Source organism: Sorex araneus, chromosome 3, assembly GCF_027595985.1.
Source record: "Sorex araneus isolate mSorAra2 chromosome 3, mSorAra2.pri, whole genome shotgun sequence".
NCBI lineage: Eukaryota > Metazoa > Chordata > Mammalia > Eulipotyphla > Soricidae > Sorex > Sorex araneus.
Window position 1 is genome coordinate 154,317,839 of NC_073304.1, and position 16,452 is coordinate 154,334,290.

The 16,452-nt window shown below is 60.9% G+C and overlaps 1 protein-coding gene across 1 annotated transcript in view; it reads right to left on the reverse strand.

The window, feature by feature from the left end:
- The window catches only part of GLB1L2 (galactosidase beta 1 like 2), a 33,364-nt gene that overhangs the window by 1,869 nt on the left and 15,043 nt on the right, over positions 1–16,452 (reverse strand). Inside the window, exons 4-15 of the mRNA XM_004614164.2 lie at positions 15,815–15,910; positions 13,544–13,652; positions 11,152–11,244; positions 10,230–10,311; positions 4,726–4,796; positions 4,016–4,100; positions 2,173–2,310; positions 1,875–1,955; positions 1,566–1,675; positions 1,115–1,255; positions 783–854; positions 602–677 (exon numbers count right to left, since the gene is read on the reverse strand). Of these exons, the coding sequence (XP_004614221.2) occupies positions 602–677; positions 783–854; positions 1,115–1,255; positions 1,566–1,675; positions 1,875–1,955; positions 2,173–2,310; positions 4,016–4,100; positions 4,726–4,796; positions 10,230–10,311; positions 11,152–11,244; positions 13,544–13,652; positions 15,815–15,910 (1,154 nt within the window). The remainder of the gene's footprint in view (positions 1–601; positions 678–782; positions 855–1,114; positions 1,256–1,565; positions 1,676–1,874; positions 1,956–2,172; positions 2,311–4,015; positions 4,101–4,725; positions 4,797–10,229; positions 10,312–11,151; positions 11,245–13,543; positions 13,653–15,814; positions 15,911–16,452) is intronic.

Here is a 16,452-nt window from a genome sequence, read left to right on the forward strand (position 1 = left end):
GGAAGAGAGACAATGCTGTCCCACAGGTAGAGAGATAAGGATATCCCAAAGGAAGAGATGATAGTACCCCACAGGGATGAGAGATGAGGATATCCCCTAGGGATGGAGAGACAAGGCTGTTCCATAAGAAAGAGAGAGCCAGAGGCCTCAGGAGCTCAGTGCCCACCGGTGCTGGAGAGCCCCAGGCCAGAGGGCCAGTATGGGACTCCCTCTCAGTGGGGCTGGAAGGCAGGGTCAGGTCTGTCTGGGATTTCTGGGATTCCCTGTCCTCAGCCATGCACCCCCATGGAGGGAGAGCCCCTCCAAAGCAGACAGCTGTGAGGGGCCTCGAGATACGGGGCATCCTGAGCGTCCGGCACATGTGTGGCCAGCACTCAGCTGCTCTCCAGGAAGAGACCAATGGACCCAGGCCTTTATCCACCTCCCTGCTGCCCTCACCACCCCCCACCCCAGCAATCCCCTGTCCCATGTCCTGTTACTGTGTCCCACCCCCAGAACCCCGGTCCCACCCCTCAGTGACCCCTGTCCCAGGGGCTCCTCTCATCCCTTCAGCCCTCTGAGCAGTGCCCTCGGACAGTCCTGCCCCCACGGCAGTGCCCACCTTTGCGCTGGTCGTCCATCGGCCCGTAGTTGACCCGCCCGCAGTTCTCCACCAGGATCCTCAGCTTGGAGTACCCCTGCCAAGGACACAGGCTGCAAGGCCACTGATCTCCAGCACTGGGCTGACCACAGGGCCCCCTCTGACCACCCCCACTAGAGCCGGCCACTGTGGGACCACACACCTGGACAAAGGGGATCAGGACCTCCGGGTGGTCGTAGTCTAAGAAGCCAAGAGACATGGAGTCCAAGAAGACCTGCCATGGGCAGAGATGGCGGGCTCAGCGGACCTGGTGTAAGGGCAGTGGTGGCCAGGCACGGAGGGCGGGGACAGCCAGGCCAGGGGCATCGCTGGGCGCAGAGGGCAGGGTTGGGCAGGCCGGGGGCATCGCTGGGTGCAGAGGGCAGGGGTTGGGCAGGCCGGGGGCATCGCTGGGCACAGAGGGCAGGGGGCGGCCAGGCCGGGGCATCGCTGGTGGCAGAGGGCAAAGAGCTGCCAGGCGGGGGCACCGCCCACCTGCCCGCGGTCGCGCACGTCCGCCTGCAGGACGCCGGCGGCGTCGATGGTGGTCTCATACAGCGTGTACCCGAAGGCCTGGCCATTGCCATTGTTCACCGGCAAGTTCTCCATGTTCATGGGCCAGTCTGAGGTCACCGGCTGGACAGAAGAGAGGAAGGCGGGAGCCCGCGGGGGCTGGGAGCAGATGCCCGCCCCCCTGGGAGGCGCCGACCTCCGCCTGGATTCCAGTGCACATACCCCAGGTGCCTGGCCAACACACAGCAAGTCCTGGCCCCATGCACACACGGGGAGCCCAGGGCACGGAGCGGCTCCCCAGACCACACAGCCCGCCCTCGGGCACCTGGAGCCCCCGCCCTGGCCTCTGTGGCCCCACAGCAGGGGCCTCTGCCGAGAAGGGGTGACTCCTGCCCCAGTCCTCTGCGTCACCCCCACTCCCGTGGCCCCTCACCTCGCCCAGGTGCTCAAGGGCATCCCAGAGTGGCAGGTACCAGGAGAAGGTCACAGGGTCGTAGGCAGCTTTGGGGAGAAGCTCAGGGGGCCGAGGCAGGGGTCTCTTTCCTGCACAAACACACCAGGATCCGTCACTGCCTCATTTCCTCTCTGGACCCAGGAGCCACCGCGTGCACAGACTCCTCCTGGGGTGCTCAGACCCTGTGGGAGGGGGAGGGGCCTCCCTGGGGCAACCTGGCCTCTCTGAGAGGCTCTGCCGTGGCCACCCCTCCCCCGCTGTGCCGGTACTTCGAGGGCTGGGTTGTACCTGCCACGGAGGAGAGGAGCCCTCGCAGCTTGTTGTATTTGCCCGTGTAGTCCCCGGCCTCCGTCAGCACCGCGTCATAGTCTGCAAGAGGCGGGCGCTGCTCACGTCCAGCGCCGTGATGGACAGGCCCTCTGGGTGGCTGGGGGGAGCGACCACCCAAACCCTGCCCTGCCCGAGCCCCAGGTGCCCCCGACGGGCGCGACCACCGCAGGAGGGCAGGGACCCCCTAACTCTGGCCGTTTCGGGCGCTGGAAAGTGCCAGACGAGACCCCTGAGGCCCAATGGGCCCTGGACTCGCCATAGCTGGTGACGTCGGCTTGGTACTGGCCATGGTGTGTGGCCCCGTTCATGAAGCCAAAGTTGGTGCCGCCGTGGAACATGTAGAGGTTGAAGGATGATCCAGCGTCCAGCAGGCCCGACACGGTCTGCAGAACCTCTGAAAGGACACGCGGGGTCTGAGGGGTCCAGCCAAGGTGCCAGGGAACTGCCCTTCCCCCTCACCAGTGCCAGGGCACCCCCCCCACAACGCACACCCCTGGGGTCAGGGCAGCGCCCCCCTCCCCACCCCTTCCCCATCCCCCCTTCTGCCAGCCATGCCAGGGCATCACCTTCCCCCACACCCCCCACCCCTGTCAGAGCACCGGCCCCTCCCCTGCCAGAGCACCAATACCGTCCCTCCCCACACCCTGTGCCAGGACACTGTCCCCCAGCGCCAGGGCACGGTCCCCCAACCTGTGTCAGAGGACCGCCCCCGTACCCCGGCTTCCCTTCCCAGACTGAGCAGAGGCAAGAAGTGCAGGGTCCCGGTGGACACCCCAGGTCAGTATGTCACCCTGGGCTTTCTGGTGCGGGCACAGGGGGTGGAGGACTGTGGAGCCTGATCCCCGCCTCCCGACCAGCGGCTTTCTTTTATTTAAAATTATGTTTTAAAATATTTTACTGGAGGACCCTTTTCGTTTGACTTGTTTTATTTACCTACTGGGGCCACACCTGAGAGTGCCCAGGGCACTCCCCAGGATGGCATTTGGGCTGGAACTGCAGCCTCTGCAGGAGCAGCGCCAAGGCGCCGACAGTCTCGGGGAGCACGGCTCAACTGACTCCCCACGCCACATCCCCTTCCACAGCACCTGTGGCACACAGGCCGGGGACCGGTCAGGCGCTGGGCACACCTCGACCATGCCAACACGGGGGCAGGGCAGGAATGCGAGCGGCTCCTGCAGGCCTGGGCAGAATCTGGGCTGTCGCTTTTGGGTCACACCCAGCCCTGCTCAGGGGTTACTCCTGGCTCCGCACTCAGGAATTACCCCTGGCGGTGCTCGGGGGACCTTATGGGATGCTGGGAATCGAACCCGGGTTGGCATGTGCAAGGCAAACGCCCTACCCACTGTGCTATCCAGCCCCTCCGGGCGGCAGCTTTATAGTCATTGTTGGCGAGGCTGCATACAGCACAGGTCGAGGCTGGGGTTTAACCCAAGCATCTTTCAGGGAGGTAAGAACTGGAGCGGGAGAGGGGGGATGGAAGAGGGTGCGGATGGAGAGAGGATATGAACTGGAGAGGGGTGTGGGCTGGGGAGGGGGTGCAGGGTTTGGCACGAGCAGAGTGTGTGCTGCCAATCTGGTCCAGCCCCTCCACTTGGCCCTCCAGGCTCTGCCAGGGGCAGCCCCGGCATTAGGGGGCCCAGGGAACCCCTGACAACCACCTCAGACCCCCGTACTGACCTGCTCACCAGCTCAGTTGGCCAAGGAGAACCCTGAGCACTGTGTGGTGAGCTCCCCCAAAATAAACACCAGTGGGAACAGTTGTGCTGGGGCAGTTCCACAAAGAGATACAAGTGGCAATCCTGGGCCAATCCCAGGGTCACGAGTGCGGGGAAACCGAGCCACCATGCCAGGCTCAGTGCTCTGGGTGTGCGAGGGTCACTCGTGCAGGCAGCGTCCACACAGGCCACCGGCCAGCTCACTGGCCCCAGCGTCTGCACAAACACACACGGGGACCAGCACCCGGCATGTCAGGGCGCGGCCCGGCTCTGCACCCCAGAGAGCAGCCACACACTCGGAGCTCAGGCACGTCCACCCCAACGCCAGGGCAGGCGAGCGACTGGGCAGTGGCTGGCACAGGCCCAGAAACCGCACTCACTCACCAGCAGAGTCCCGGATGTTGTGGGCGCTGCCCCATGAGTCAAACCAGCCCGTCCAGTACTCCATCACCATCTTAGGCTGGACCACCTGGGCACGGGGAGGGGGCCGCTGCCTGAGAGAGCAGCGCGCTGCTGGCCCCTCACCTGGGCTCCCAGGCCACTGGGGACCCGGAGCAGCTGCGGCCAGAACCGGCACCGCTCATCCCGCAGGCCAGAGGCAGCTCCGGCCTGGCTCCAAGCCCCACATCTCACGCTCAGCCTGCAGGGGGGCGGGCAGGCCCCACCTCTGCCTCCCGAGGAGGACATGGCCCCGCCTGGACCCCCTTCCACTGAGAGTGGGGGCTCGCAGCAGGGGGCTGAGCCCGCACACCCAGAGCAGGGGCCCCAGCGTGTCTTTAAGCAGACTGTGCCATGCCCTGACCCCTCATCACCCCTATCCTGGCAGGAGGTGGCCCACCCCACAAAGGGCCCCTCAAACGCCAGCGGGACACTGAAGGGAGGAGAGGTCCGAGTCCCCTCACTGGGCAGGGGAGGGAGGGCGCTGGGTTCCTGAAACAGCCCTTTTCTTAAGCGCACTGGGGACCCTATGGAGGAAGGAGCACTGGAAGCTGGGGACCCCGGGGGCCCCCCCAGGCCTCCTCTCCTGGGCCTGAGCCACAGAGGTTGGGACAGGAGGTCGGGGGGGGGGGGCGGTGGAGGAGGACAGGCCGTACCTGGGAGCTCAGGAGGAAGTTGTTGAGCACTTGCAGGTCCGCCAGCGACTGCAGGTTGATGGTGGCCAGAGCTGCCGAGAGAAGAGCCTGCTCAGTGGGGGACGCCTGTCACCCCAGTCACCACCCACCACCACCCGCCAACCCACGCAACAGCCATCCCCACAAAATGTGCTGAGTGCATGGTTCCCAGGCACAGGACCTGAGCTGGAGCTGAGGGTGTCCTGTGGGCGAGTGTGGGGTGGAGTGTGGGGTGATGGGTGGTGGTGAGTGTGGGGTGCTGAGACGTGGGTGTGGGGTGACGGGTGGTGGTGAGTGTGGGGTGATGGGGGGTGGGTGAGTGTGGGGTGAAGGGGGGTGGGTGAGTGTGGGGTGATGGGGGGTGGGTGAGTGTGGGGTGAAGGGGGGTGGGTGAGTGTGGGGTGAAGGGGGGTGGGTGAGTGTGGGGTGACGGGTGGTGAGTGTGGGGTGACGGGTGGTGGTCACTCACACCCTCAGGACCTGGGAATGCTTCGTGATGCCAACACGGGCAGCCAACAAACCCAAGCTGCTCAGAGACACAGCACACAGCCCTTCTCAGACGCTACGAGCCCGGAGCAGCCCCCGCCCCTCCTCCAGCTCAGCATCTCCCCAAGTCCCAGATGCTCACAGAGGAGACGGCCCCCTGCCCATGGATGGCTCCCCTTGCGGGGCACATTACCCCAAAAGCTGAGCCCCTGCCCTCCAGGTCTGGCAGTCAGTGCAGTTGAGGCAAGGTCCTGTGGGGACACAGTGCTGCCCACAGTGGCTCCGAGATCAGGGGTCTGTGGAGACGGGGGCTGCCTCGACTCTGCCTCCAGTGGCTTCGCTCCAGAGACCCCCACCCCCAGACCCCTGTCCTTGCACCCTCCTGCTGAGATGCCCAGGAGGAGCAGAGAGGAGCACCCGGCTGGACCCTGGGAGAGAGGATGGTAGCAGGGCGGCGACACATGTCCCGAGAAAGTGGGTTCCGAGCCAGCAGGCTTGGAGGGGCAGCGGAGAAAATGCCCCGGGAAGCAAGAGCGGGGGGAACCGGGTGGGGGCCTCCCAGAGCCCCCACAACCTGACAGCGGGGGGGGGGGGGGCCCCGTCATAAGCCCGAACAACACTGCCCTCCCGCGAGGACAGGCCCTCCGAGTCGGCCCCACACAAGCACGCCGTGCCAAGAAGCCGCCCACCAAAGCTCATCTCTGGAAAAGGCTAAAAACCAAACAGAAAAGGGAAAGTCAGGAACATTCTAGAAATGGTGAGGACGGGTTGGGGAGTACCAGCCACAGGCCTGGGAAACCAGGGTGCAAGTCTGGGGGGGCGGCAGGTCCACCCCTGAGTCCTCTGGGCAGCCAAGGGCAGCTGCGGGCGAGGCACCGGGCAAGGAGGAGCTGAAGAGCAACCGCAGGCGCGAAGCACACGCAAAGCCTGGCCTCAGACCCTGCCAGCCCGGCCATCTGGGAGGGCAGCAAGCAGGACCCGTGCCCGGGACAGCCCGAGGCCCCTGCACAGTGGGACAGCCACGGGAAGGGGGACAGGATGGCCACTAGCCCACCAGGCAGGAAGCAACGGGACACACGCAGAGCTCAGAGGGCAGAAGGAGAGATCCGAGGCATCACACAGGAGCTCTGAGCACTGTGAGTGTGAGTGTGTATGTGGGGGGGGGGGTACCCCCTTCTTCACACGCGTCCGCTTTGAGGCTTCCAAATGCATCACTCAGTGAGTGTGACACGGACTAATGCCAGGGAGCAGGCACCAGGCTCTCTTGGCCCAGGCTGGGGTGAGAGGGGAGGGGGGCGGGGCAGGGCTGCAGGGCAGGGAGGGGGCGTAACCGTGGGTGGGCGGGGCCTGCGGGTGCTGGTGGGGTCTCCGGACCTGTGAGTGGTGGGTGAGGTCTGTCGTGGGCGGGGCCTGCGTAGACTGGCCTCAGACTCCAACCCACCACCCACCCACTCTGAAGGCGCTGTGTCCCTGTGAGCTGAGTTCTTGGACCGAGTGTGGGGGGCAGTGCCACCACGTGGGAGCCACGGGAATCGCCGCAGACGCCCCGGCGATGGCCTGTCTACCGGGGGCGGGCTGCAGGGGCAGTGGGTGGGGTGTGCTGTGGCAGAGACAGCGCGCACGGAGCTGGCAGAGTCACGGTGCCTCGTCCTTCCAGGGAGCATGTCACTGCATGGGCCAGGCCGGCACAAGGGCTGGGTGAGCTCCTGGGCGGGAGCGCCGGGCCGTGAGTGCAGGCACAGCTGCAGAGATCCGGTGGGCAGGGCCCCTGTGCTGGGAACCAGCATGCTGGGGGCACGCACAGCGGGCAGGGCCCTAGGACTGGGGAGTCACATGACCCCGACATTCCCAGAGGCACGCACAGCTGCGGGACCCCAAGCAGGAGCGCAGGGACACGGGAGTGGCAGCGACTCAGCACGTTCTACAAAGCAGTGCACTCAGGAAAGAAAGCCCCGGGCACTGGCTCCCCTTCATGTCCGGTAGTCTGGACACTGCAGGACACGCAGCTGTGATCTACTAAGAAAGAGTGAGGCAGGTCCGGGAAGGGGAGGAGCAGAGTTCCCTGGCCAGCAACCTTCCTGGGCACATCCAGGAGGTGGACGCACACATAAGGCAGGTCAGGGGAGACCCCGGATAATGACCCCACACACGCCAGGTCACCCACACACAGACTTTGGAGAGTTCACCAGGGTGCTGGGAATTCAGAGAGCAGAGGAACTTGTCAAGGGAATTATGAGCAGGAGGGCAAGAGAGAAATGACCAGGAGGGGAGAAGTGACCAGCAGAGGAGAAGTGACCAGGAGGGGAGAAGTGACCAGCAGGGGAGAAGTGACCAGGAGGGGAGAAGTGACCAGCAGGGGAGAAGTGATCAGCAGAGGAGAAGTCACCAGCAGGGGAGAAGTGACCTGCACGGGGAGAAATGGCTAGCAGAGGGAGAAGTGGCCAGCAGGGCAGAAGTGACCAGCAGGGGAGAAGTGACCTGCATGGGGAGAAATGGCCAGCAGAGGGAGAAGTGGCCAGCAGAGGAGAGGTCACCAGCAGGGGAGAAGTGACCAGCAGGGCAGAAGTGGCCAGCAGGGGAGAAGTGACCAGCAGAGCAGAAGTGGCCAGCAGGGGAGAAGTGACCAGCAGGGGAGAAGTGGCCAGCAGGGGTGTATGAGCATGGTGGGCGCACATGGAGGGGCAGGGGCAGGAGCTGTCCTCTCCTCTCGTGAGTGGGGGAAAACCAGTATAAGTTCTGGGGGGCAGGTAAGGAAAACAACGATGGGGGCTGAGAACAGCAGCAGATGGGCTGGAGGCACCACGTTCAAACAGGAGGTCACAGGGCAAGGCTGCGGGGGAGTGGAGGCTGGAGGGGAGAGCAGGGCAGTGAACGTGGACACGAGGGATGTGCCTAGGGCGCACTGAGAGGCACAGGGCAGCTGTGGCTCTGGTCCAGGGTGGGAAGCAGCACAGGGAGTGGTCAGTGGAGAGCAGGGCTGGGATACCTGCATGTGGGCAGCGTGTGGGCAGTGCACGCAGGACAGCAGAGGCAAGAAGGGGATGGTGAGTCACACCCATGAACCACCTCCGGTACCATACTGCTCCCTCACCAGCCATGACCCAGAGACTCATAAACAAATCTGGAGAGAGATCAACAAGCTGCAGAGATGCGTCCAGACCTTGCACAAGGCTGAGTGGTCTCAGACCCCGAGGGGTGGGACACAGACCCCGGCAGTGGAAAACCCCACACTCCACAGTCACTGCCACGCTCCAGCTGGACCCCACTGCTTGGGAGGAGCCTCGCCCCGAAATTAACCTGCTGAAAAACTCAGTTATGCAGGCTTTGTGACTGAAATCTCCAAGCTTTCATGGAGTTGGCAACAGCTACCTCCCCCCATTTCTGGAAGCCCTGGCACACACACACATACACACACACACATATACACACACACATACACACAAGCCACCAGTCAGTTAAAAATTTAACTCCAGCCGTATCACCCCACCTACAACACTGATAACCCAGGAGGAGCACACCAGATTACATGGGATGTATGAAATGAAGATGGCAACCAATCTCTAACAAAACAGACACAGAAGGTTTAACCTGTAACACCTTAGTAATCTCTTATACAAGTGCTTAATAGCTCCATGATGAGTTACAATCTTCACTTTCTCCTAAGAAATAATTTTTGATCATTCTGTTAGCAAATTATTGATAGCAAGCACTATAAAATAAATTACTGAGGGCCTGCTATGAGGGCAGGCTTAATGGGTGGCTGGGAAAACTGGAGACAATGGTGGAGGGAAGGTATACTGGTGTTTGGATTGGTGTTGGGATTATTGAATGCCTGTAACAAATTATCATGAACTTTGTAAACCACAGTGTCTATATAAAGTATAAGGGGGAAATTAAAAAATTTTAAAATAATTTAAAAAAAAAAACGTCAATTTTAGATCAACGGCTCTGCCGGCTCCCAAACGGCCACGTTCCCAGAGGCACACAAACCAATCTCAGAACCCAGCAGCTTCTGGGAGAAGTGCTCCTGGGCTGTGAACTAAGCTACAACCCCGTGGTGCCCCGGGGTGGGGGAAGGGCGCTGTCCCTCCTGCCTTCTCCCCTCAGCAGCCGCATGGTGACCGCCATCTCTCAGAGCCTATTGGACAGAGGTACAAGATTGCAGTGATAAGACACGCAGAGACTCTCGGGATGGGGGTGGAACCGGCCCCTCTCCCAACCCTGATGAGACCCGAGTTGCCGCCCACAAACGGCCCCACCAGCTCCTGAATGGCCATGATCCCAGAGGCCGCTGAATAAAGACATCAGATGCTCTTCATTATCAGCAATAGAAAACAAATTATCTAATGATGCCTTTTCAGCAGGTCTGATTTTGGGGGAAAATTCCAAATAATAATGGTGTGTCTTCTGTCGAAAATTGAATGTAATCAAAGTAGAGAGAGAATTAAGTGGAAATCATCTGCCACACAGGCAGGAGGAGGGGTGGGATGGGGGCACACTGGGGTTCTTGGTGGTGGAACATGTGCACTGGTGAAGAGATGTGTGTTTGATCATTGTATGACTGAGACTTAAACCCAAAAGCTTTGTAACTGTTCTCACGGTGATTCCGTTAAAAAAAAATGTAAATTTTAAACCTTTCCTCTCCAACAAAGAGAGAAAAGCAAGAGGGTTTATGTGTTTTAATCACAATAAACACTATTTCAATAACAAAAATAAATAAAAATTTAAAAATAAATTTAAAAAAGAATAAAAAGGGCACGATGCCCTGGGCCCGACATGGCCCACCCGCACTGCCCAGACAACTGCCCGTCACAGCAGCGGCCTGGCCTTGGGGGCATGGCGACCACATGTCACACTCTGGGCATGCTTGGGGTCAGCTGGCCTCCTGGATCTGGGGGTGTCCTGGGGTGCCCCCCTGAGAGGGCAGGCAGTGGGGACCAAGGCTCTCCCGCAGCATCCCGCAGCCTCATTGTGGCCCCTGCGCCCTCCCTCCACAGTACCTCCGTCCACGACGCCCTTGCTCAGGCCGTCCTTGTTGTCCGAGGTCAGGAGCAGCTCCACAATTCCCCGGTCCTCCAGGGCCTGCAGAGGGACAGGGCAGGGCAGGGTAGCACAGGGGGTGGGGGGCTGCCCAGGTACATGACACTTGCACGGGGCCCCTTCCTGAGAGCAGTGTCAAGCCCCCTCCCCCAGCACGAAATTACTCTCACTTGTCCCTCACTGCAGAGTGAGGTGAGGCTCAGAGCCGGGCACTGCCCTGCCCCACGCCTTCCCCTGCAGAGTGACCATGGTCAGCCCCGTCCTCCCCAGGACCACGCGCTGCATCTGGGTCCTCCCGTCCTCACCAGCAGCACAGCAGTTAGCGCACCATCCCCAAGAGCCTTTACTGGGGTGGGGGCCCCCAAGTGATGCTCTGATGGTTCTCAGTCAGCCAGGCCAGCAGCACGATGCGAGGAAGCAGGGCTCTGCTGGCCATGAGGTGCCAGGGACGAAGCAGCGTCAGCCACCAGCAAGGCAAGTCCCCCCCTTAGGTGGTCTCCAGCCCCCATCCCAGAGACTCTGATAATCATGTCTGGCGGGAAAGGGACTCAAAAACTCCCCAGAGGAAGGATCTGGAAAGGGAATCCAGGGGTACAGCACTCACCTCTCTCACGCAAGGCCCTGGGTTCGACCCCTGGCACCCGGGGCCCCATGCCCTGAGGGTCCTGGGAGCTCTTGAGCACTCATGGGCCTGAGCACCGCCAGGAGGAGCCCCAAAGTCCCAAGCACTGTCCTCACAAAAAAAGCCGCCAGCACAAGAACAAAGCACGAGGCACTTCTGAGCTGCAGATGTGCATCTGAGCTCTTCCTCCTCAGCCTAACCCCCTGGTCATCCTAAGCCCAGAGCGGCGCGTGGTGGCCATCAGACGCGGCCCAGCTTACCTTCCTGACGTAGGGCATGTAGGCGGGGTCCCTGTTGTACGAGCCGTACTCGTTCTCCACCTGCACCGCGATGATGGGGCCTCCGTGCTTGTACTGGGGACAGAGACGCTGTCTGGGCTGTGTCCCCACCACCAGGGGGCAGCAAACCTCCCGGCTAGGGACTAGGAGGGGCCTCGGGGGATGGGGTTCCCAGGCGTGTGTCACCCGAAACAGCACTGGAAGGGCTGTGGGCGCACACTGCCTTCCGGGCCGAGGCACGGTCCAAAGTGAGACCAGGGGACAGCAGAGACCTCACGGCCTTCCAAACGCAGATGCCATCAGGAGTGTCCCCTCCACGGACCCACATCCTCTCTGGAGCACTACAGAGCTGTCACAGGGAGCACCAGGGCCTTCCCCTCCCACAGGGGCCCCAACCTGGGAACGCACCCCTGGGCCCAGCTGCCTGAGAATGTGTCCCCAATCCAGGTGGGCTACGGAATGCGCCCCTGACCCCAGCGACCTGTAGGAGCACGTCCCCTGACCCCGGCTGCCTGCAAGACCACCAAGACCTGCCCACCAGAACTAGATCTTTTCACGTGTAGTGGTAGGAGAACCGGATATTTCCATGTTGAGAGAGAGAGAGAGAGAGAGAGAGAGAGAGAGAGAGAGAGAGAGAGAGAGAGAGAGAGAGAGAGAGAGAAGCTGGGCCCCATCCTGCTGCCATCTGTAAAAATTTGCTGATAAAATATCATGAAATACAGAATAAGAGCTTGCAGAATGAATATAATTCTTGGAAGAAAACATGAAAGAGAAGGTTCTACCCTGGATTTGGCAGTGAGTTCTCAGATATGGTGCCAGGGGCAGCCACAACAAAAGGGAAAAGTAGCTGTTGAATTTAATTAGAATTGCGCAGTTTTTATCAAGAAAGGACGCCGTGACAACCAAGCCCCAAGGAGGAGAACCACCTGCTCAGAGACTGATGTGGGCGTGTACAGAGACTCCCATATCCCAACCAAGACAACAATTCAACGTGGGCAGAGGCCAGGGAGAGGGAGGGACAGCAGGGAAGGCCTGGCACACCACTGGCCTGGGTTTGACCCCTGGCAACCCACAGGGTCCCCCAGCGGCCTTGCTGGGGTACATTCGCCGCTCAGCCCTGACCATGCAGTCAGCAGCTAGGTGGCAAGTGGAACAGGAGAGGCCAGTTCCACTTCAGTTACAGCAACACATCTGTTACATGAATGACACATGCTCCCTTAGGGCAGGCCCCTTGACGGCTCTGAACCTGATCAGTCCTTACTGTTCCTTATCTATCTGAACATCAACTGTCACCCAATGCCTTGTTTTCTGTTGATTTGGGTCTTGGGGATGACTCTCGAAAGTGCTCAGGGAACCATGGGGTGCCAGGAATCGAACCCGGGGCCTCTGCAAGCAAGGCCTGTGCTCAGTCTGACCATCCTCAGGCCTGCCGTGTCCTAGTTCTGTTGCCGACCTCAACTCAATCAACAGCCCCTCCGACTGCTGATGGGAATACCCTACACTCTGGCCCAGGGCACTTCTCTTACTCCACAGTCGGGCCCCTCCCTCCCCTCTGCGGCACCACTGTGGTGGTGGGGATCGCACGCGTGCGTGGTGTGACCCCACACGCTGGGCTGTGGGTGCCTGCAAACTGGACTGTAGGCACTCACACCCTGGGCCATGAGTGCCTGCACACTGGGCCCTGGGCACTCACACGCTCAGCCCTGAGCACCTGCCTGTGGGCTGCGGCCAGGAACCTCCTTTACTCTGGGCTGACTTCGCGGCGTCGCGTATTTCTCTGCACTGTCACAGCTTTTACGGCGGGTTCTTTGCAGTCATCACACGGAGCATGTGACGATCGCGCTGTAAAGGAGGGCACCTTCCTGCTGTTCAGAGCACTGGGCTCGGTATTCCCTCCCCTGCCTCCTTCGAGACCGGGTGCTCACAGCAGAGCTGCTGTGTTGAGCCCTCGTCTCGAAGCCTCAGTAAGCTAGGCCACAGCTCCCCGGTACCAGCGAGGCGTCAGGTGCTAGTTAGCAACAACAGTGCTGCTCCTGGGGAAAGCACACAGGGATGCAGGGCACCTGAGTTCGATCCCTGGCACTGCCAACTGTGGCCATGGAGGCTCCTGAAACCGTCAGCCTGAGCCCCAGATTATTAGTGAGGCCCTCCCCCAACAGCACTGCTGAGCACTGAGCATCGAGCGCCAAGCACTGAGCTCCAGGCATTTTCCATCTCCAGCTAAGAGCCCGCAGCCTGTCTGTCCCATGTCTGTCTATCCTGCTGTAGAACACACCGCTGCAGGGGATGGGGAGGATGGCGGGGGACGTGAAGGTGGCCCACTGAACGTCAGGAGGAGCCCCTGCTCAGGGATCCCTGGGGAGCCGAGTGTCACCTGCAGAGGGACCACCCTGGCCATCAGATGATCAAAGTATAGGTCCACGGCACGGGTGAAGCCAGCGTACGTGGTCCGCAGCATCATGTTGGAGTCCTGGAGCAGCCAGCTGGAAGGAAGGGGCGGCTCAGGGTACGCCAGTGGACGGACAGACAGACGTCTCTCAGTGCTGAGTCCTGACTGGGCTGCAGTACTGGGGTCACCACGTCCTGGCAGAGAGTGGGGGGGACACATGCAGGGACCTCAAGGGTGGGGGATGATGGTGTCCTGGCAGATCACAGAGAGCCCTATGGGGACCCCAGGGGTGGGGGTCACAGTGTCCCGGCAGAGCGTGGGGGGCTATGTGGGGACCCCAGGGGGCATTACTGAGTCCCAGCAGAGCGGGGGTCCATTCAGAGACCCCAGTCTTCAAGCTTTCACTCCTGGACCTCAGCCTGCAGGGCAGGGGCTGTGCCCCTGGGCACCAGCATCCTCGCGGCTCAGCACAGAGCCCGCGCTGGGAGCTGGGGTGCACCCAGGCCCAGGGCCACAGGCAGCCGGGGTGCAGCCTGGGAAAAGCTCCTGTCTCCTGATGCCACGCTCTGGACACGCCCCCACACAGGGATGGATCTGCCGTCTGAACTGGCCTGCCCGGCCCCTCTCTACAGGACCCCCACCTGGCACCAGCCCCCAGTCCGGCCCTGCGGGTGCCCAGGACCCACCTCTAAGGAACGGGACCCAACTGGCGCCCCCAGGAGGCCCGTCTGCAGCTTCACAGCTAAGAGGAGAATCATGGGACTGACCCCGGGACACCATCCGCGGGAGCTGACCCTGAAGCCTCTCCTCCAGGTAGTCAGAGAGAAACAAGCTGCTGGCACGAAAGCGAGAGCCACGTCCCACTGAAGACCACGCGGCTCGCTGCCTCACAGGGGCTGGCCGCAGGGCACTGCCAGGCGGGCAGAGCGGCTGACCAGCAACCTTCCATGGGCAGAGTTGACTGGAAACTGACCACAGTACTGACTGGTCTGAGTAATGGGGGAAACTGATCATGGTACTGATTAATCAGAATAATGATCAGATAATGACTGGAAACTGATCATACTTCTGATTAAGATTAGAAACTGAACACACTACTGATTGATCAAAATAATGATTGGAAACTGATCACACTATTGATTGATCAGAGAAACAGATAGAAACTGATCACAGTACTGACTGGTCAGAGTAATGATTGGAAATTGACCATGGTACTCATTGATCAGAGTAATAATGGAAACTGACCGTGGTACTGATTGGTCAGAGTACTGAAGGAAACTGACCACGGTACTGATGGTCAGAGTACTGAAGGAAACTGACCACGGTATTGATTGGTCAGAGTACTGAAGGAAACTGACCATGATACTGATGTCAGAGTACTGAAGGAAACTGATCATGGTACTGATGGTCAGAGTACTGAAGGAAACTGACCATGATACTGATGTCAGAGTACTGAAGGAAACTGACCACGGTATTGATTGGTCAGAGTACTGAAGGAAACTGATCATGGTACTGATGGTCAGAGTATGAAGGAAACTGACCATGGTATTGATTGGTCAGAGTATGAAGGAAACTGACCTAGGTACTATTGGGAACCGGTGCAGTACTGCTGCATGCCTGCCCACACCTGCGCCCACCTGAGGGTGCCCACACAGCTTCAGAGTCCTGGCGAGGCCTGACAACAGCCCCTGCTGCCCGTATCCCAGTCCATGAAGGGACTAAAACTGACGCTGGGGCGACTCCTGGGGCTGGGACAGCAGGTGTGTCTCCCAGGGAAGGCAGGACAAGTGGGAGCAGAAAAACGCCAGGACAAGGCCCCACTCTGCAGCAGGGCGACGCTACCAGGCTGGCCATCCCTGCTCACCGCTGTCCGGTGGAGCAAGACGCTGACAGCCGTGACGTCCCCTACAACACAGTCCTTGGGGCCCACTTTCCTTTTCTGGTTTTTGTTTTGCTTTGATTTGTTTTGGTTTGATTTTATTTGGCCACACCTGGAGGTGCTCAGGGGTACTCCTGGCTCTGCACTCAGAAATCACTGCTGGCAGGGCTCAGGGGACCACGTGAGGGGCCAGGGATCAAACCCGGGTCGGGCTCCTGCAAGGCAAGCGCCCTCCCTGCTGTCCTGTCTCTCCGGTCCCCAGGTCCTGCTTTTCCCCAGCAGGACCTTCAGCTCAGAGAGGAAGACGGCCTTCCTGCGGCCAGCTGCACCCTGGACAGTGTCCAGCACACGCCAGGAGAGAGTGCCACCGTGCTCACCTGGGCAGGCCCCCGAGGTCGATCTCGCTGCAGATGTAGGGGCCTGGACGCAGGATCACCCAGAGCCCCATCTCCCCGGCCATCAGGACAAAGGCCCTGCGGGGAACAGTGTCAGCACTCGGGGCTCCCGTGCCCGCTGCCCCCTCCTACAGGCTCCACCCCAGGCTGGGGCAGCAGGACCCGCTCCAGAGCAGGTCCCCACAGCACCAGCCCAGATCCCACACAGCTCGGGCACCCGGGGATGGCAAGCGTCCTCCCCACTGTACTATCTCTCTGGTCCCTACAGGTCCCCACAGGCCCCCACAGACCCTGAGTGACTCACAGCCCCAGACCTGACCCATAGGCTGCTGTCCCCAGCCCATGGCCGCACCCACTGCAAAGCAGCTCCAGGAACTGGGTAGCTCCAATACCCTAGAACTGATGTGGGCCTGGTCCAGGGCAATGGGTCATGTATGAGGGTGTAGCCCGGCTCTTCTCGGGTCCCCAGAGGTCAGAGCTCTCCATTCCTGGTCCCCTGGGCCTGCTCCACTGTGCTGCCCAAGCCCCCCTGGAGTGTGGCCCTCTGACCTCTGTACCCCGAGTCTCCCAGGCCCTGCCCCCTGCACCCCTGCACCCCCTGGGTCCTGACTGCCCAGACC